This window comes from Oncorhynchus kisutch, linkage group LG20, assembly GCF_002021735.2.
Source record: "Oncorhynchus kisutch isolate 150728-3 linkage group LG20, Okis_V2, whole genome shotgun sequence".
Classification (NCBI taxonomy): Eukaryota; Metazoa; Chordata; class Actinopteri; order Salmoniformes; family Salmonidae; genus Oncorhynchus; species Oncorhynchus kisutch.
In genome coordinates, this window is record NC_034193.2 from 26,349,680 (window position 1) to 26,372,120 (window position 22,441).

Sequence of the window (22,441 nt, forward strand, 5' to 3'; positions counted from 1 at the left end):
ACTCAGTTACCTCTGCTGCAGAGGGTAAGTTCATTAGAGTTACCAGCCTCAGAAATTGAAGCCCAAATAAATGCTTCACACAGTTAAAGTCACAGACACATCTCAAAATCAACTGTTCAGACTGCGTGAATCAGGCATTCATAGTCGAATTGCTGCAAAGAAACCACTACTAAAGAACACCAATGAGAAGGGACTTGTCTGGGCCAAGAAATACGAGAAATTGACATTAGACCAGTGGAAATTTGTTGTTTGGTCTGGAGTCCAAATTGGCGATTTTTGGTTCAACCGCCGTGTCTTTGTGAGTCGCAGTGTGGGTGAACAAATTATCTCCGCCTGTGTATTTCCCACCATAAGGCATGGGGGAGTTATCATGGTGTAAGGGTGCTTTGATGGTGACACTGATTTATTTAGAATTCAAGGCACACTTAACCAGCATGGCTACCACAGCATTCTGCAGTGATACGCCATCCCATCTGGTTTGGGCTTAGTGGGACTATCATTTGTTTTTCAACACTTCCAGGCTGTGTAAGGGGTATTTTACCAAGAAGGAGAGTGATGGAGTGCTACATCAGATGACCTGGCCTCCACAATCCCCCGACCTCAACCAAATTGAGATTCTTTGGGATGAGTCGGACCGCACACTGAAGGAAAAGCAGCCAACAAGTGCTCTGCATATGTGGGAACGCCTTCAAGACTTTTGGGAAAGCATTCCAGGTGAAGCTGGTTGATAGAATGCCAAGAGCGTGCAAAGCTGTCATCAAGGCAAAGGGTGGCTATTGGAGAATCTCATATATCAAATATATTTTGATTTGTTTAACACTTTTTTGGTTACTACATGATTCCATATGTCTTATTTCATAGCTTTGATGTCTTTACTATTATTCTACAATGTAGAAAATAGTATAAATAAAGAAAAACCCTTGAATGAGTAGGTGAATCCAAACTTTAGACCGGTAGTGTATATTCTTGTCAGTATATGTGTCCAGCATGTCTATATAGTTTCATATCCTCTCCAAAAGTGTAGTAGTTCTAATGCATTTATATATTCTACATTTTGGGTAGATTCACACAACCCAACAGTGTGTTTACCAGGACTATACACAGGATACATAGAGACGTGCCTGGGAGAAACAGGAAAGAGACAGGGTAGAAACAGGAAATAGATAAGAGAAACACAAATTGGAGGACATCATTAATGGACTTCCAATACACTACAATTGTACATGTCAACTGATTGAAAATAGGCCATATAGATTTTTATTGTAATTATGCCATGTGATCAGCTCTTAGATAATTACCTGTGATGTGTTCATTATTGGAAGATTCATTAGCTGTGGGAAACAGTGAGACATAGTAGAAAGGCAGACAGCAAATTATGATGGAAGTCAAACGTTGCACCATACAGCACAAGCAAGACCTTGGCACCTTGCTGGTGTTAAAAACATTGAAAAAAATTATACATTTATTAACTGATTTTCAATTATAAAAAAATAAAAAGGTGAAACAAAGACAAAAAGGAGCCTCTAATGCTATGTTACATTATATTGCATGTTTTGACTATACCACCCCTTAGTTGTTACATAGGCAAAGGGGAACCACAAGTGATTGGTCAGGAAATGTTACATCAAGATGAAAAAGACATACCTTTAAGGTGGAACTCTGTGGTGAGGATACCGCCACTTGGCTCTGCTTCAGAAGGGAGGCTTCTGGCAGTGCACGGGCCCTTAAAAAATATTAGAAGATAGTGTTTAATAATGACCTCTTTGCTGATCAGAGCTGTATACAACCAACTCCTGATAAATGTGTGTTGTGAATGCACTAAATTGGAATATGCAGATAAGTAAAAAGTATGCATTTTAATAGGACAGTGAGTAGAAAGCATTGCACTTAAGCAGTTTTTAGGTGCAATGACAGTTTGCATTCATGGGTCATTCTATAAATTAAGGGGCCAACATCAGCGTCAACATTTCAAAATTGTTGGATATACATTTAAATATGATTTTCTTGCAGCTTCACATTTGTAGTTACAGGAATAAGAGTCTAGATAAGCACAATGATGCCATAACTCCACCTAGCAACAACAAAATATTCAAAAGGTCACATGAAACATGGACACCACATGTTTCTTTGCCTATTAGCCAGGTCTGTTTGTGCTTTAGTCAACTTCTCTATCATTTACAGCCATGCTAAACATTGCTTTAGAATGGATATGATCAACAGCATTTATGTTTTAGTTAATATAACAATGTAATACAATGGGTTCTGTCAGAAAAATCATTGAAAATAACCAATAATGAAATCATTAAAATCAGTAAACTCTTCAATATTGTGTTTGGACATGTTTTAACTATTCTTGTGGGGACCAGAAGACCCCACAAGAATAGTAAACTAACAAACATTTTACCAACTGGGGACTTTGTTAGTACCCATGAGGTCAAATGCTATTTATCGGGGGTTTGGGGTTAAGGTTAGAATTAGTGTTAGGGTTAGAATTACACTGAGTCTAACCCAGCTTTTGGGTTAGGGTAAGTGTACTGGTTAGGGTTAGGTTTAGCGGTTAGGGAAAATAGGATTTTGAATGGGACTGAATTGTGTGTCCCCACAAGGTTAGCTGTACAAGCCTGTCTGTGTGTGTGTAGTGTGAGTGAGTCTGTATCTGAAAACTAACCATCAAATTCTTGCTTCCTCTGTCTTTTTCCAATACTCCTTGCAAGTCCTTGAAAGTGCATTGGAGCCCGAGGGGAGGAACCTTTAGTTCTCTCCCACAATGTACTTTGAGAGGGAGGTGAGGAATGGAGGGAACGAGGGAAGAATCTCAATTGCATTTCCTTGATTCCTCACATACTCTCTCCTCGCCTCCTTCTCAAAAGCCATTAGATAAGAAGTTGAGGAGAGGGGCCTCTGACGAGGAGCGAGGATGCAATGAATCATGCAATTGAGATTCTCAAGGACAGAGGATGCAAGTAGTTGACAGCTGTTCATATTTTTAGACAGTGTCAGACTGACTGAGAGACTGAGCTACCCCTAGCCCCTCAACATCTGCTCTGTACAACTGTCTGGAAGAGGTTAAGTCTTGGCTGCAGAACAACTCCAATTCATCAGCAGCAAGACAGAGGCAATGATTGTAGGCACACCCAACAGATCACCAACTCATCTGCCCTGCTATCAATGGCCACATCATTCCCCTCTCCTCAGTCATCACCAACCTTGGCGTTAAATTCGACCCTGCACTCTCCTTCAATGCCCACGTTAGTCACGTCTGTAAAACAATCATCACCTGAAGTACATCTCCCGCCTAAGACCCTCTCTCAGCGCTTCTGATGCAGAAAAGCTTATCCATGCATTCGTCTTCTCCAGAATTGATTATGGGAATGCAGTACTTGGGGGGGCCTACCTGCAAACTCAATTAATACATTACAGCTCATTCAAAAAACAGTGCTGCAAGGATTCTGACAAACCAAAAAGTCTGCCAACATCACCCCTATCCTTGTTGACCTCCATTGGAAACCTGTCCCTCAAATAATTGTCTAAATAGCATTGGACCTGCGTCCCGGTCAGATCTACTCTCCTCCTATGAACCTCCATGCACCCTTTTTTAAATATATGTATTTTTTTTGTTCACCTTTATTTAACCAGGTAAGCTAGTTGAGAACAAGTTCTCATTTACATCTGCGACCTGGCGAAGATAAAGCAAAGCAGTGCGACACAAACAACACAGAGTTACACATGGAATAAACAAGCGTACAGTCAATAACACAATAGTTGAGGGTGAAGCCACGCCAAATGGCTTCATGCACCCAGGAACCATCTCCAAACTATGGGTGGACTTTTCTCCCCATGCACCATGGCTTTGGAACTCCCTTCCTGACAATCTCAGACTATTTTTTTTAATGCACTTTTAGTTTATTCATGTACAGTATCACGAAAGGCGCTTTACAAATGTAATACATTATTATTAATACTGCACAGAGTCTCGACATTTGTGGAGATCTGAGAGGGCTTGATGGGTGGTGACATGGTCAGCTCTCCATCTAACTCTGATAGGCTTGGCGGAATTTTTGTGGTATTGCTTACACCTGTCCAATCCTCTCAGTGTTTAGGGGTAGGGGTAGGTGCTCAGGGTTGTTTCTGGACATGACCCCACAACCCTTTGGGTGTGTGGTGGACCTACAGTACAACACTTGTGGCATTGTTTGGATGTTTCATTCCATTGCTATACAGATTTGCACCGGTGTAAGCTGGACACACCTATGTCACCCTATTATGTGTGTATTTCAGGAAATGACTTCCTGAAGTCCTAAGCAGCTGATTGGTTCGCCCCATTGATGATTGGAGCTCTGCCACACCCTCTCGTCAGAAGATACAGCTGTTTTCAATTACCGACTCCTTCTGCAGTTTTAAAAGCCAGTGTTCCGTTGTTAGGAGGAGAGAGCTTCTTGGTGTGTCCTGTGTTTTGTTGGGCTTTCTGAATTTTTGTCAAGTATTTTTATTATTATTTATTATTCTGTTTCATTTGTTCCTGGGGGGGAAGGGCAAGGCACCTCGGGAGTGCTTAGGCAAGAGGCCTGCACACTAGGTAAGACCTGGGTGGACCATCCCCTGTTTTTGGTTAGTGCACCCGTTAGTGCTAGTTAGGTAAGTTGTGGGTGGGTAGGTAAGGTAGGAGAGGGGGCTCTTTAACTAACTTTCTTTGCTTCCGTCCAGCCCATTTTCCCCAAATGACCGTGTGACGGAAATAAATTCCCTGTAAACGGTAATATATTCTGCCTCGTCATCCTTACCCGCATCTGCAGTCACATACCTCTTTCACTCCACGGGGAGTTGAGTGTAGCAGGGTGTTGCGTTCCCTCAAAGACGCGTGCGTAACTTATATGCAGAAAATTGAAAAATAAGACATCTTACCTCAGGAATCTTGACCGCCTAACATAGACACAAATGTTCTGTCAATCCTCGAGATCCACATTAATTCCCTCACTTTGGCTGTTGTTCAAAACATGTGCAGTATCACACAAGCTCTTTATCACTTGACTCTCATTCATAAAATCCTTTCCTGAATCAACTGGTATTGTGCAATAATGTCCCTACACAACTAAACAGCTAGACAAATACTATGCGTGATTATTGCAGAACCCCCTTAATGACAGTATAGATTTTTTTATTAGTCATGTTAAAGTTACTCGTTCTGTTAAAAGCATTCCATTTTGAAATCGCATAATTATTTTGAATATGTGTGCCCATGAAAACCGAGTCCAACAGCAATATCCAGGAATGTTACAGTATCAAGTTCAATGTGTAATTCAATTCTTAAATTATTAGTATATGATATAACAACAAACAGTATCATAAATGCAAGGAAAGAAAGTTAATGTTTTGTCACATATTTGCCAAATCCGTGAAGACGCCAAGCATGAGAAAGGTTTTGATTTAACTCATGAATTAAAATGAATGTATCCATGTTCCCCCTTTATATCTTAATGTATTCAAATGAATTTGTTTAGCTAATTATTATTGACTTTGTAACAGTTCTAAGCAGTTGTCCACAACAAGAAATGCTCACTGGTACCCTAGTTTATGGAAAGAACCTTATCCAGTATCGACTTCCTGGCGACTACGCAAATGTAATGACTCCGTTAGTTTTGCTTATTTATCACAAATGTCCCATGTTACATATGTAGGATGGTAAAATATCATACTTACTGGCTGACATGATAGTTTTTCCCCGTCACAAACCCCAACCTCGCAGTGAAGCCAAACAGTGGACACCTTCTCCTGGCGCTGGAAGCGGAAGGAGTTGAACTTGAACATGGAGCGGCTGTCTTTGGCATTCTCGAAAATGGTCACAGTTTTGTCATACGAGCAGCTGTGAATCAGAGACCTCAATTGATTGAATGTTTGATCAAATGTTTGAAAAATATAGGAACAGCTGTATCACCTGTACGAAAGTTCAATGCAATTCAGTATGAATTTGTTTATTCCACAAAGTTGGGTTTTGATCGGCAAGCAGTGCAAATTAGGTTGGTTACCACTGAAATACCTGTTGATGATGAGATTCCACCTCTTCTTGTCTATTGAGTAAGGAGTGGGTGTCGCCCAGCAGTTGCTTATCACCACTTTGAATCTGGGGGAGGAAAGAATGTTGGACAATTATATTCAAGATAGGGGGATTCGGGGGCACCTCCCCCTGATTTGTGTTTTGAATTATCATCCGCTTCTATTTCTTCATTTCTATCCAGAGAAGTGATCTCTTTAAGGGTGAATGGATGTTGCATGATACAAATACAGTGCTTTCAGAAGTTATTCACACCTCTTGACTTTTTCCACATTTTGTTGTGTTACAGACTGAATTTAAAATGGATTACATCATTGGCCTACACACAATACCCCATAATTTCAACGTGGAATATTGTTTAGAACGTTTTACAGATCAATTAAATGTGAAAAGCGGAGATGAAGGAAACCGCTTTCACCATGAGGCCAATTGTCACGTTGTATAAAGGAATGGAGACATACGTAATAGGGGGTTTTAATACTCCACCCAAAATACAACATGCCATGAAAGCCACGGGGACAAAGCCCAAAACAAACACGTATACAAAACAGGTATGTAACCCAAACAAAAGAGCGAGGTTAAACCGCAAATACACGGGACGAGACCTGGAATAACGAGTACACAACACATGCAGCTTGGAAGCCGATACAACAGCACAGGACCAACGGACGTGGTAACAATAACCAACAAAACAATGGTGAACAGAGGGCACGTATACAACTACTAATCAGGGGGAATGGGAAGCAGGTGTGCATAAAGAAACAAGTTCAGCGATGCCTAGAGGCCGGTGACGTAGACCTCCGGAGCTGGTGCACGGAATGAGCAGCAGTACCGGGGGAATCCTTGACACCAGTGGTTACAGAGTTTACTGAGTGTGATAGGATAAAACAACTACATTGTAGTTACTCCACAATACTAACGTAATTGACGGAGTATAAAGGAGGAAGCCTGTACAGAATAAAAAATATTCATTAACAAGCATCCTGTTTGCAACAAGCCACTAAAGTAATACTGCAAAAAAATGTGTCCAAGAAATTTACTTTTTTGTCCTGAATAGAAAGTGTTGTTTGTGGAAAATACAATACTATAAGGGCACAGGGCGAGACCCAGATGCAGACACAGGAGGCAGATGGTTCGAGTCTCTGATATTTATTAGTAACCAAGGGGCAGGCAAGATAATGGTCGTGGACAGGCAAAAGATCATAACAAGGTCAGAGTCTAGGAGGTACATAGTGACAGGAAGGCTCTAGGGCAGGCATTATGGTCAGGCAGGTGGGTTCAGAGTCAAGGCAGGCTTGGGTCAATACCAGGAGGACTAGCAAAAAACAGAGAAAAGGAAAAAGCAGGAGCATGGAGTAACACACTGGTTGACAAAACAAGACCAACTGGCACAGACAGAATACACAAGTATAAAAACCCAGGGGACAATGGGGAAGATGGGTGACACCTGGAGGGGGTAGAGAGAAGCACAAGGATAGGTGTGACACACAGATCAGGGTGTGACAGCAGTGGAACGATGGACTCTAGAGATGAGGAAAGGGCCAATGAAACAGGGGGAAAGTTTGCGGGATTCCACCCGAAGGGGCAGGTCCCGTGTGGATAGCCATACCCTCTGCCCAATGCGATAGTGAGGGGCTGGAGTCCGGCAGCGGACCGCTTGTCGACGATACCTGGAGTTGGTCTTGAGAAGCGCCACCCAGGCTCTTCTCCAGGTATGCCGACAGTGGCGGATGAACATCTGGGCCAAGGGTATGTTGACTTCTTGCTCTTGTTCTGGGAAGAGCGAAGGCTCATACCCTATGGAGCACTCGAAAGGTGAAAGTCCCGTGGTCGAACAGGGAATAGTGTATACTATATTTCTGTATTTAATTTTCAATACATTTGCCAACCTTTCTAAAAACATATTTTAATGTTGTCATTATGGGGAATTGTTTGTAAGTGTGTGTAAATGGGTGAGAGAAAATGGATAAATGTAATCAATTTTGCATTCTCGCTGTAACACAACAAAATGTGGAATCAGTTAAGGGGTGTAAAAACTTTCTAAAGGCACTGTTTGTCTCCAACACCTACAGTTGAAGTCAGAAGCTTACATACACTTACGTTGGAGTCATTAAAACTCGTTTTATAACCACTTCACAAATGTCTTGTTAACAAACTATAGTTTTGGCAGGTCGGTTAGGACATCTATTTTTCAAAAAATTGTTTACAGACAGATTATTTAATTTATAATTCACTGTATCACAATTCCAGTGGGTCAGAAGTTTACAAACACTAAGTTGACTGTGCCTTTAAACTGCAGGAAGGAGACGAGCTCTGTCACCTAGAGATGAAAGTACTTCGGTGGGAAAAGTGCAAATCAATCCCAGAACAACAGCAAAGGACCTTGTGAAGATGCTGGTGGAAACAGGTACAAAAGTATCTTTATCCACAGTAAAATGAGTCCTATATCGACATAACCTGAAAGGCCGCAATGCAAGGAAGAAACCATTGCTCCAAAACTGCCATAAAAAAGCCAGACTACGGGGTGCAACTGCACATGGGGACAAAGATCGTACTTTTTGGAAAAAATGTCCTCTCGTCTGATGAAACAAAAATAGAACTGTTTGGCTATTATGACCATCGTTATGTTTGGAGGAAAAAGGGGGAGGCTTGCAAGCCGAAGAATACCATCCCAACCGTGAAGCACGGGGGTGGCAGTATCATGTTGTGGGGGTGCTTTGCTGCAGGAGGGACTGGTGCACTTCACAAAATAGATGGCATCATGGGTCTTCCAAATGGACAATGACCCCAAGCATACTTCCAAAGTTGTGGCAAAATGGCTTAAGGACAACAAAGTCAAGGTATTGGAGTGGCCATCACAAAGCCCTGACCTCAATCTTATAGAACATTTGTGGGCAGAACTGAAAAAGCGTGTGCGAGCAAGGAGGCCTACAAACCTGACTCAGTTACACCAGCTCTGTCAGGAGGAATGGGCCAAAATTCACCCAACTTATTGTGGGAAGCTTGTGGAAGGCTCCCCGAAACGTTTGACCCAAGTTAACAATTTAAAGGCAATGCCACCAAATACTAATTGAGTGTATGTAAACTTCTGACCCACTGGGAATGTGATAAAGGAAATAATAATCTGAAATAAATCATTCTCTCTACTAATTATTCTGACATTTCACATTCTTAAAATAAAGTGGTGATCCTAACTGACCTAAGACAGGGAATTTGGTACTAGGATTAAATGTCAGGAATTGTGAAAAACTGAGTTTAAATGTATTTGGCTAAGGTGTATGTAAACCTCCGACTTCAACTGTATTTCCCCCCCACTTTCACATATTGTTGTATTTGGTCAAGTGTATTTGCTTTATGCAGGGCAAGGAATATCTATACTGAACAAATATATAAACGCAACATGCATAGTGTTGGTCCCATGAGCTGAAGTAAAAGATCCCAGAATTTTTCCATATGCAAAAAAAGCTTATTTCTCTCCAATTTTGTGCACAAATCCAAGATAATCCATCCACCTGACAGTTGTGGCATATCAAGAAGCTGATGAAACAGCATGATCAGTACAGAGGTGCACCTTGTGCTGGGGACAATAAAAGGCCACTCTAAAATGTACTGTTTTGTCCACTAGAGCTGTTGCCAGAGAATTTCATGTTAATTTCTATACCATAAGTCGCCTCCAACATTGTTGTAGAGAATTTGGCAGTACCTCCAACCGGCCTCACAACTGCACACCACATGTAACCACTCCAGCTCAGGACCTCTGTATCTGGCTTCTTCACCTGTGGGATCATCTGAGACCAGCCACCCCAGACAGGTAATGGAACTGAGGAGTATTTCTCTCTGTAATAAAGCCCTTCTGTGCGGAAAAACTCAATCTGATTGGCTGGGCCTGGCTCGCGCAGTGGGTGGGCCTATTCCTTCCCAGGCCCCCCATGGCTGCCCAGTCATTTGAAATCCATAGATTAGGGCCTAATGAATTGATTTAAATTGACTCCTTATATGAACTGTAAATTGTTGCATAATGCTTTCATATTTTTGTTCAGTATAAATAAACATTTGCTAAATATATATACATACAGTTGAAGTCGGAAGTTTATATACAACTCAGCAAAATACATTTAAACTCAGTTTTTCACAATTCCTGACATTTAATCCAAGTGAAAATGAGTTAGGATCACTTTATTTTCAGGTTATGTCGATATAGGACTCGTTTTACTGTGAATATAGATACTTCTGTACCTGTTTCCTCCAGCATCTTCACAAGGTCCTTTGCTGTTTTCGCACCAAAGTATGTTCATCTCTAGGAGACAGAACGTGTCTCCTTCCTGAGCGGTATGACGGCTGCGTGGTCCCATGGTGTTAATACTTGAGTGCTATTGTTTGTACAGATGAACGTGGTACATTCAGGTATGAACCAGACTTGTGGAGGTAAACAATTTTTTTTCTGAGGTCTTGGCTGATTTCTTCTGATTTTCCCATAATGTCAAGCAAAGAGGCACTGAGTTTCAAGGTAGGCCTTGAAATACATCCAAAGGTACACCTCCAAATGACTCAAATTATGGCAATTAGCATATCAGAAGCTTCTAAAGCCATGCCATCATTTTCTGGAATATTCCAAGCTGTTTAAAGGCACAGTCAACTTAGTGTATGTAAACTTCTGACCCACTGGAATTGTGATACAGTGAATTATAAGTGAAATAATCTGTCTGTAAACATTATTTTTTTAATTACCTGTGTCATGCGCAAAGTAGATGTCCTAACCGACTTGCCAAAACTATAGTTTGTTAACAAGAAATGTGTGGAGTTGTTGAAAAGCGAGTTTTAATGACTCCAACCTAAGTTTATGTAAACTTCCGACTTCAACTGTATATACTGTATATTTTGAGTACCTGTTGCTGAGTCCTTTGGCTTCCATCCCAATGAACACTTCAGAGCCAATCTCTGATGTGTCAATCACATAGGGGGCGTCTTTGGCATACAGGAACTTGGAATTCTAAAGACATGAACACAGGTCAGTCAGTTATATTTATGTTCACATTAAGATGACTTTTACGACTTGAGTGATCCTTACAAGTAATGGACAAATGATTATCTCCATAATATTACAAAACTAATGTTAGCATTACGTTTGACACTCGGCAGCTAAGAACCTGTTTCGCGGGGCCAGACTAAGCCTATTCCTGGACTAAAAAGCAACACTTTATGGATCATCTCCATTTAATGTCCAAGACTAGGCTTAATCTGTGTCCGGGAAGTTGATGAGAACCTAAACCTGAGGTACTCACCGTGAACACGTTCATAGACAACTGTGAACTAAAAGTGCCTAAACTCCCGTTGTTGACAAAAACTGTAGCCACTCTGGAAGAAGCAAAGGGTTTAGTAAAAACGCTGAAAGTCATTGGGTTAGAATGCAAACGCTTTCCAGAAGGTACCGGCGGTGACCTAAATGCCAGGATCGGTGCTTACCTTTGGCTGAAGACGGCGTTGTTGACCAAGTAGGCGGCCCGGTACGTGCAGCTGAACGTGTAGTTGACCGGCTGGTTTCTGACTGTTAGTGAAGTGTCATTGGACACAATGGAGTTGTAGAAGACATACTTGGGGTCTTTACCACCAATATACTGGGAAAAAATAGCAGACACGCCAAAGAATGAGGATGGGTTGTTGATTCTTTAGGCCTATCGCTTTGCATTTAGCTGGAATACCTTGCTCAGACCTGCAACTCTTCATGTCTCAGGCAAGCTTACCCCCTCCATTAAAAGTACTTTCTCACCTCGGCGTGAGTGCCACAGTACGAGTTGTTTTTGGGCGTCAGGTCAGGGATGGTGAAGCGAAAGTACCCTGGGCTGTTGACACCGCTGTAACACAGCCCCCCTAGGGACAGCTGGCCGATCTCCCAGCCGTAGGGACACTCCGGGACGTTAGCAATGATGGCATTGGGGAAACATGACACCATCACATAGTCTGATAAACAACAAGCACAGAGAAAAGACGATCTTAGAGGATGCTGATAGAACCTGTTCCATAGTGTCATATGGATAGCGATTCCACTCTCTTTAAGGGAAAAAATACTCACCTGCTTTCTGGGGGGCACAAGTCCATGCTACCGGCAGTAGAAGTAGTAGAGCGCTTACAGCAGCCATTGTCAAAGGCTGAAAATAAATATCAGAGATAAATTGTAACACATTGATATGATAACGTCAATAAGAATTTAAAATCGTATATTCTCACCATATATAATAAGGTTTATTTGAGCTTGTACACATGCATGCACAAGCTGAATTTCAGTGTACAAACAAAAAGGAAAGAAAAATAAGAAGATTTTAGGGTGAAATTAAGTTCGGGACTGCAGTGGAGGGATGAAGCATCGTTGGTCTCTGAGCGGAGGGGGGGATCACAATAGCAGCCAGGGGAGTCAGATCCCAAGCCATTGTTTTGTTTAATCATGGTTTAATAACCAGCCACTCCTTCACAACCGCTGCACAGTCACAGACAGACATGACCAGTACATAGTTCTAGTATTAATTGGCATGAGCTGATAACGTCCGTTCCCGTTCGGATTTCTACATGGTCTAAAAATGCTCTCAGGGAGATGTCGGATGTTTAAAATAAAATAAAAAACTATTTAAGAGACTTAAAAATGGAATGAAATGACAACACGTTAGGTAAGGCCTAAATAAGGTTAAACCTAAGTGAACCATCTCTTTAACCTTACCATAGAAGATTCATGAAGGGTAGGCGGCTAGTTCTAGTCTGGCTAGGTTTCCGTCAGAGGGTCTTCGTGGTCTGTATTGACTGACTTGGAACTATAGCCACCACTGACAGCTAAACAGCCAAGAGGATGGATTTTATACTTTTACCGGTAAGAGGAACCCCCCCCCCCAACCCCGCTCACCTCTCCTCTATCTCAAGTCCCCTACTTGGCAGTGCCAAATTGGTAGCCCTATTGTGGAGCTACTCACAAAAGCTCTCTGTGAAGTAAACGACATTGACTTTCAAATGACTAACTTCTCAGGGGATCAGTGCAGCACACTCAACATTGCGTTAGTCTTTAACATTCCTTTCATGTCTTACTCTACTCTGATACTTCTAAGTTATATTCGATAATCAAGGGTTGAGCATGACTATGTTGCATCCCGAGACATATTTGAATCAGTATTGTGTTGATTCTAAGCATGCTCTCAGCTTAAAAATTCTATGCAAGTTAGATGCTCTGAAAGGGAGAGGTTCCCTCGCTCGCACGCACGCACGCACGCACGCACGCACGCACGCACGCACGCACGCACGCACGCACGCACACACACACACACACACACACACACACACACACACACACACACACACACACACACACACACACACACACACACACACACACACACAGTCACTCTTCCTAGCTCTTTGTAGATCACCTAGCATGTTTTTCGCGACTGGAAGTGTGGGATGCCAACCTTACATAACATGATGGAATCTGGGGGCTTCTCATTGTTAGCATGGGTAAAGAGCTGTAACTCTACCGGTCCCCTGACCCTTCCTCTGATTTGTATCTTCCATCAATCTCCCTCCAAGAATTCCCCAATGCTCTATTCTGATGCTAATGCTAACGCTATGCAGCCAGCTATGCCTCTTCAATAGCACTGTAATGTTTCCCAAACTGGTATATGAATGACAGGAGTGTCTCGATCTGCTCCTATCATTTTACACTTGATTAGTGGAAATGGCCTATTCTGTCAGACCAGACGATAGTTGTTCAGATTAGGATTTTTAATTGATGTAGCGTTTCATTACCATGGGTAAAAGGGACATTATCTATCACGTAGTCATCTCATTTCAAGTTCACAACACAAGCCATCGGTTGTGTGGATCCAGCTATGTCTCGATCCCACATTATATTTGCCATTTAGCAGACCCTTTTATCCAAACATACATTTTTTACACTGAATGACCCAGGAATTGAACCCACCATGCTGGTGTTGTAAGCACTGTGCTCTATCAACTGAGCCATACAGGACCTTCACCCATTAGACATTAGACTGCTTTTGAAGTATTAAAACATTTGACAAACTTAATGTTATGACCAGGGTTGGAGTTAATTCTACAAATTCCATTTGAATTAAATTCCCTCTCACTCTAAATTCCATTGAATTCAATTCAAATTGCAGGTCAGTCATGTTAGGTAAATTCCAATAATTAAATTCCCAATTCAATATTATCCTCAACAATTTCACAAATTCAAATTCAATTACCTCCACCTTTCAGGCTGATCGTGTCACTGTTCAGACAGCCTAGCTGGAAATATAGAAATTCAAGTTGAAATGATTTAAAACAAATCATGTTTTATACTAAATGCATGAATTCCATTAACTGGGAAATGCATAAATATTGAATTCCAATATCATTCCATTTCAAATATGGAATGTTTTTAACAATCCAATGCAATTCCAATTCTAACAGTCTAATTTAAATAAAAATGTCATAACTTGAGGATTGTGGTAATAAAAAATGTATTCAACGTATTGTCCACTTCATGAGTGAGTTCAAGAATTGAATTGGAACGTCAAACCCTGTAAGGAGCATGGTATGGGCTGCATGGTATGGGCCATCATCATGGAGAGAGGGGTCAATTAGGACACTTTCCCCCAGTCCCTCTGTCCTCATACATACAAGAAAGGGACACCAGACCAGGGACAAAAGCTGCCTCTATTTCATTGTATCCCACTGGGCTCTGTGAAACCCTATATCTCTGAATGATGAGAAATGTCTGTGAAACAAAGTCTCCCATCTCATCTCCACTTTGGAACACTCATTGGTAGTGTGTCTTGTCTTATCAGAGCCTCCATCACAGTTTAGGGATATCCACACATGCCTGTTTGCAGTGTTGTTCCGCTAAGATGGTGTTCTGTTCCCGATACCTTTTAAAGATTCCTCAAATAATGACGATGTCATTATTGTGTGGCGGTCCCTGCTTTTCTCGTGTTTGGTTCAATGAGAGGTAGCGATCACTATCAGTCTGTCCGAGTCGGTGACTTGACAGGAATGCTGAAAGGTCTGTACTTTGACATCCTCATGTATATATACAGTGTGTACAGTATGTTCCATTAAATCTATGTTCACATAAAATGAGCATTATTTGCATGGTCTAAGATAAATGGGTCCGTTCCAGAGTCAAAGGTAATTCAGGTCTGTATGGGGAACACACGTTGTGAAATGTTGGATCTGGATTGAGCAGGCAGCATGAAGTAGAGGCAATTTTCAAACATTTAATTTTAGGACGTGGTTGTCTTCATGAAACATTCCAATCAAGTTCCGAACACCAGTGGTTTGTTCGTTCAGCAGCCTTTGCTTTGCTTTCGCGTTTGTCAGTTACTCTATTGCCATTCGGCTTTTACTTTAAAAACCACGCTAGTTAAAATCACAAACATACTGTACAAAACACACAGAAAACAAAAAGGGACACAGGAAGTGTGTGTCTTGTAGGCATGTGGACATTTTATTTCATCATTCAACTAAGCACAAACTGTAATGTGCTCTCACCAAACAAGCTGCTATGTTAGCTCTGCACTAAGGATCCACTTGGAACATTAGGGCCGTGCTCCACTGCTCAGGCATTGGATTGCATCAACCAATGGGTGAACTTCTGCCAGTTCATGCTGGGTTCATAGACGAAAAAAAGTGTCCCGGCTGTCTCAGTGTCACTGCTTGCGTCGCTGAAATGGCCGCACCCTGCAAAGCGCTGTAGTAGCTCTCCACTGCCTGGCTCAAGCAGCAACACTGCTCTACAAACTCCAGCTCAGAGTGTTATGCTTGTTAATGCCCTCTACACGGGAGGTGTGAATTGCAGGAAATTACCACGTGCCATGTGCTAAGGTAGAAGTCATTAGCCATAGCCATTAGCCCAACAAAGAGAGCATGTTTCAAAGTTCAGGTATACTAGTTTTCAGGTATACTTATTTAATATTTTTATATTTGAGTTATTTAGCAGATGCTCTTATCCAGAGTGACTTACAGTTAGTTCATTCATCTTAAGATAACTAGTTGGGACAACCACATATCACAGTCAGAGTAATTGTCCTCATTAAAGTAGCTATCAGAAAAGCTATAAGCAAAGTCAGAGCTAGTTAGGGCTAAAAGAGTCAAGTGTGAGTGTTTTTCTTTGGGGGGGATTATTTAAGATACTCTTTGAAGAGGTAGGGTTTCAGATGTTTTTCGGAAGATGGGCATAAAAGCTGGTTCCACCACTGGGGTACCAGGAAAGAGAAGAGCTTGGACTGGGCTGAGCGGGAGCTGCCCTCCCATAAGGGGTGGGAGGACCAAGTGACCAGAGGCGGCAGAACCGAGTACTCGGGTTGGGGTATAGAGTTTGACCAGAGCCTGAAGGTAGGCAGGGGCAGTTCCTCTTGCTGCTCCGTAGGCAAGTACCATGGTCCTGTAGTGGATGCGATCTTCAACTTGAAGCCAGTGGAGTGTGTGGGGAGAACGACAAGGTGTTGTATAGAGAATGACAGGCTGTTGTCCAGGGTCACACCAAGGTTCTTTGAACTCTGGAAGGGGGACACCGTGGAGTTGTCAACTGTGATGGAGAGGTCTTGGAGTGGGCAGGCCTTCCCTGGGAGGAAGAGCAGCTCTGTCTTGTTGAGGTTGTGCTTGAGGTGGTGGGCCGACATCCAAGCTGAGATATCTGCCGGTGACGGAGAAAGAGAAAGTAGTTGAGTGTCATCCGCATAGCAATGAAAGAAGAGACAATGTGAGGATGTGATGGAGCCGAGTGACTTGGTGTATAGAGAGAAGAGGGGACAGATAGAACTGAGCCCTGGGGAACACTAGTAGTGAGAGTACGTGACAAAAAGAAGAGCAGTCTTGGTTGAGTGACCAGTCTTGAAGCTGACTGGTTAGGGTCAAGAAGATCGTTCTGAGAGAGATAGTCATAGAGAGTTGGTCAGAGAGAGATAGTCAGAGAGAGATAGTCAGAGAGAGATAGTCAGAGAGAGTTGGTCAGAGTAAAAAGAAAATAAAGAAGTGATACCGGTCTTTGACACATATTACATCAGCACCCGTCATGAATGTCCTTTTCTTCCTGAGTCCAACCTCATCCAACCCTCTGATATATTGCTGGAAATACCAGAAATGTTGAATCTCTGCTTGGTTTTGTGGGGATGCCTGCAGTAACTTCAAAACTGTTCTAGCTGTCGGATTTTGCTCTGCATAAATATTCTCAATAGCCTCTTTCCTCTGGAAAGTTTGTGACAGCACTTCTCTTGCAGCATCCAACATATTATCAAGAGCATACTTTGGCTTCTGAATGAGTTACTTATGTGCTACCTGTAAAGCACAGCTCTTGGGTTAGGTACTGTACACCCCCCCCCCCATGCTGTTCAGGAGATCGATCAACTTGTCTTGATCTTCGATCTTTAGATCCTCTTTAAGGGCTTTAACAACAAGATCTCTCTCAGAATGACTTAAAGTAGACACTAAATGCTCTCCAAGAATGAATGCCTCAGTAAAGGCAGATGCAAGTCGGTTAGCGAAATAGCCATTACCTTTCAATCCCTTTGCCAGTACTCTGCCGATAGATTGCCATTCGTCTTCTTGCCATCTCGGGATGAGGGACGGGACCCTCATATCCTCGCCATCAGCCGCAACGTCAAAAAATTCAGACCCAAAAAATCCAGAGTTAACACCCTTGAAACACCTTGTGCATGATCTCCTCTCTCATCAACCAAGGTGAACTTTACAAGGAGATCGACAATTTGGGGATTTTTTAATAGCGAATTGATCTCTATAAGTAGATTGACTCTATGTATTTTTATTGTGGCATGATCTCTGTTGCCTGGAGGGGTTGTGGCTTGACCTTTGACGTCTGGATGGGTTGTGGCGTGAACTACAATGTCTGGAGGGGTTATGGCTTGACCTTTGACGTCTGGATGGGTTGTGGCGTGAACTCCAATGTCTGGAGGGGTTGTGGCTTGACCTTTGACATCTGGATGGGTTGTGGCGTGAACTCCAATGTCTGGAGGGGTTGTGGTGTGACCTCTGATGTCCGGGTGGGGGGGGGGGGGGGGGGTTGTGGGAGGACTTCTGACATCTGGAGGGGTTGTGGCATGACCATTCACATCTGGAGGGGTTGTGGCATGAACTCTGACGTCTGGCGGGGATGTGGCGTGACCTCTGACACCTGGAGGGGTTGTCGAGTGACTTCTGACATCTGGGGGGCTTGTAGCATGACCTCTGTTTTCTGGAAGAGTTGTGGCGTGACCTATGACGTCCAGAGGGGTTTTGGCATGCCTTCTTAAGTCTGGAGGGGTTGTGGCGTGACTTCTGTCTTCTGCAGGGCATGTGGCGTGACATCTGTTGTCTGGAGAAGGATCAAGTGTAAAAGCAATCAGGTGGCAAGGTGTAAATACCAGTGTGTCATCCAGCTGATACGGAAGGAGTTCTCACAGGTGTGGTGCAAACTGTATCTCTGATATGTCTGATAGGTCTGAGCGACAGCTAACATCAATCCCTTCAGTGTTGGTTAAAGTGACAGCAACTGTAACTCATTTTGCATTATGAACAATTTCCTGTTTCAGCTCCTTGGTGATAAGGTAACATCTCAACACCCCACATTTCTTAAATTCCCACTGTGGGAAAAACTGTTATTTTGCTTGACACAAAAGTTCCTTTTTACTGAAGGTTTTTGGTACATTGATAACTCTGGTCCCCGCAAAACACAGTTTCCTAACTTTGTTTCCCCTCGTGTATCCACCTTAATTCAGTTGTTCTTGGGTTTCCTTCAGTAAGCTAGTTGCTCCTCAAGTACGCCCTTGAACTTTTGGAATGCGGCTCTACAGTGTCCTCTGATGCTGTGGGTTCTTTAGCCCCTTTAGATCACAGTTCACTACCTTTCTCAGTTTTTCAAAAAGGACAGTTCTTTGCATCTCTCACTGTGGACTCAATCCAAAAACGCCTTGTGGCAATCCTGTCCCCATAGTTCGACAGATAAACTGACAAAGCACTGTCCTCCATCTCCTCAAGTTTGTTGTGTCTATCTGCAGAGACAGAAAGGTAGGGAAATACTGTTGTTTGCTGGTTGAATAATTATAATCATGATTTCTATCTGATGATACGTCTGAGTCACGAGACCTATTCTGATACGCACTCTAGCTACACTCCTAACTCCAAACTTAACCCCAACATCCTTATGGTTTGCCTTACAATGCTGTCAGATAAAGCAAGATTGATAATGATTCCAATAAACACTACAACATGGGCTGCAAACGTGAGCTCTGATAACTGAAAGTACTGTGTTCCTTTGGGAACAGGAGAAGGGACAGGATGGAAAACACCTCATAGTCAGGGCTTTTCTGTTGAAAAACCTTTTCTGTACGCTATTCTTGCATGACTTTGGACCTTTGATATTTGGATGGGTTGTGGCGTGAAGGTTGTTCCTTGCCAGTGTCTGCTTTCCCAAATGTGAAAATGACACTATAAAAATGTCTTGTCTTAAAATATACAGTAGCCTAACTTTAAGGAATAAGATTCAACAATGTTTGACAGAGCTCCAGAGTTCCTCTCTGGAGATGAGAGAACTTTCCAGAAGGACAAACATTTTTGCAGCACTCCTCCAATCAGGCTTTTATGGAAGATTGGCCAGACGGAAGCCACTCCTCAGTAAAAGGCACATGACAGCCCTCTTGTGGTTTGCAAAGAGGCACCTAAATGACTCAGACCATGAGAAACCAGATGCCCTGGTCTAATGAAACTAAGATTGAACTCTTTGGCTTGAATGCCAAGCGTCACTTCTGGAGGAAACCTGGCACCATCCCAACGGTGAAGCATGGTGGTGGCAGCATCATGCTGTGGGGATGTTTTTCAGCAACAGGGACTGAGAGACTAGTCAGGATCGAGGGAAATATGAATGTAGAAAAGTACAGAGAGATCCTTGATGAAAATGTGCTCCAGAGCACTCAGGACCTCAGACTGGGGTGAAGGTTCACCTTCCAACAGGACAATGACCCCTAAGCACACAGCCAAGACAACGCAGGAGTGAGTGGCTTCGGTATAAGTCTCTGAATGTCCTTGAGTGGCCCAGCCACAGCCCGGACTTGAACCCCATTGAAAAATACCGCATTTGTGCTGCATCAGTTGCAATCAGCGGTGGACACAATAATTGCTGCTACAGTGCCTTGCAAAAGTTTTCATCCCCTTGGCGTTTTTCCTATTTTGTTGCATTACAACCTATAATTTAAACAGATTTTTATTTGGATTTCATGTAATGGACATACACAAAATAGTCCAAATTGCTGAAATGTAATGAAAAAAATTACTTGTTTAAAAATAAATAATAATAATTGAAAAGCATGCATATGTATTCACCCCCTTGCTATGAAGCACCTAAAGAAGATATGGTGCCAGAAGTCACATAATTAGTTAAATAAAGTCCACCTGCGTGCAATCTAAGTGTCACATGATCTCAGTATATATACACGGAGCACCATTAAATCCATTATTAAAACATTTAAAGAATATGGCACCACAACAAACCTGCCAAGAGAGGGCCACCCACCAAGCAAGGAGGGCATTAATCAGAGAGGCAAAAAAGAGACCAAAGATAACCCTGAAGGAGCTGCAAAGCTCCACAGTGGATATTGGAGTATCTGTCCATAGGACCACTTTAAGCCATACACTCCACAGAGCTTGGCTTTATGGAAGAGTGGCCAGAAATAAGCTATTGCTTAAAGAAAAAAACAAGCAAACACATTTGGTGTTCGCCAAAAGCCATGTGGGAGTCTCCCCAAACATATGGAAGAAGGTACTCTGGTTCGTGGAGACTAAAATGTTTTGGCCATCAAGGAAAATGCTATGCCTGGCACAAACCCAACACGTCTCATCAACCTCTCATCAAAGAACACCATCCCCACAGTGAAACATTTAAATGTCTTGGAATGGCCTAATCAAAGCCTAGACCTCAATCCAATTGAGAATCTGTGGTATGACTTAAAGATTGTGGTACACCAGCGGAACCCATCCAACTTGAAGGAGCTGGAGCAGTTTGCCTTGAAGAATGGACAAAAATCCAAGTGGCTAGATGTGCCAAGCTTATAGAGACATACCACGAGAGACTTGCAGCTGTAATTGCTGCAAAAGGTGACTCCACAAAGTATTGACTTTTTGGGGGTGAATAGTTATGCACGCTCAAGTTTTCAGTTTCCTGTTTGTTTCACAATAACAAAATATGTTGCATCTTCAAAGTGGTAGGCATGTTGTATAAATCAAATGATACAACCCCCCCCCCCCAAATAATCAATTTTAATTCCAGGTTGGAAGGCAACAAAATAGGAAAAATGCCAAGGGGGGTGAATACTTTCGCAAGCCACTGTATAGTCTACATTCAAATGCCGTGGCTAAAGTATTGAATAAAATAAGAATATATTTAATAGGGAGACCATAGAGAAGTATGATTCATACATCTAACCCATCTACATCTAACACTTTGAATAACCCTTTTGGTTCCAGGTAGACATAATCCATTGAAAAACACTACAGTCACAACACACTTTCTGTTCAGAGGCTGCTAACGAACAGCAAGCAGTACGTCAGTCTACAACTTCTATAATTAACAAGCTCAAACAAATTTGGCAAAACAAATAGATCACAAACCCGGGACCGGCATTCTCCCTCACTGACTGTTGCAATAATCCAAGATTAGGTGCATTTCCCCCGGCTAATGAACACACCCTGGCTTTACCTACTTTTCCCCTTGGACTTATGGCCTGCCTTTATACATGAATGACTAACGGTACCGTGAAGAAGAGGCATGCAAAATCTCCCAAATTCACATGTCTGAATTTGCATGATTGTATCATGGCCATGCATGTCTTGTTCAGTTATGATATATTGTTTGGCTACTTAATAGTTTGTTATGGGCCCTATTGGCATTGGGCTTTAGCCTATTGAAATGTTCGGCTATAGCCCAATAAAGTGTTCTTTATCGTAATAATGATATATTTCTCTTACGAACAATATTTTTGATTTGTTCTTATCTCATAATAATTATATACAAATATATATATATTATGAGTGGCAGCAATACTCCACTATAATTTTGTTATCAAAGCTTGAGTTTTGAAATAATATATGGTTTGATAAGAACCATATTGGCAGGCCAGGCATAAATCCATTATCCTGTGATAATGTATTAGTCCTACTGCCCAAACCTCATTCCTAGAGAACTGTTTTATTGGGTTAATGTTAAATTTTTTAAGAGATGTTTTTTAACTTTTTTTATCTGAGTGGTATAGATAGTGGTATCAGCTTGCTTTTTGATCACTTTGAAAGTGATCTTGACTCAGAAAAGGTTGGTGACCATTGCTGTAGACCAAGGGTCTCCAACAGTTCGATCGCATACTCCCAGGAGCT

The 22,441-nt window shown here is 42.2% G+C and overlaps 1 protein-coding gene across 1 annotated transcript; it reads right to left on the bottom strand.

The window, feature by feature from the left end:
- Positions 1 to 974: 974 nt before the first annotated feature.
- On the bottom strand, positions 975 to 12,186 carry tectb (tectorin beta). The gene is made up of 9 exons (XM_031798818.1): positions 12,120 to 12,186; positions 11,817 to 12,007; positions 11,513 to 11,664; positions 11,332 to 11,404; positions 10,936 to 11,039; positions 6,035 to 6,118; positions 5,698 to 5,860; positions 1,645 to 1,723; positions 975 to 1,121 (listed from the first exon to the last, which is right to left on the bottom strand). The coding sequence occupies exons 1-9, from the start codon at positions 12,184 to 12,186 to the stop codon at positions 1,048 to 1,050; spliced, it is 987 nt and encodes a 328-aa protein (XP_031654678.1). The 3' UTR covers positions 975 to 1,047.
- Positions 12,187 to 22,441: the final 10,255 nt, after the last annotated feature.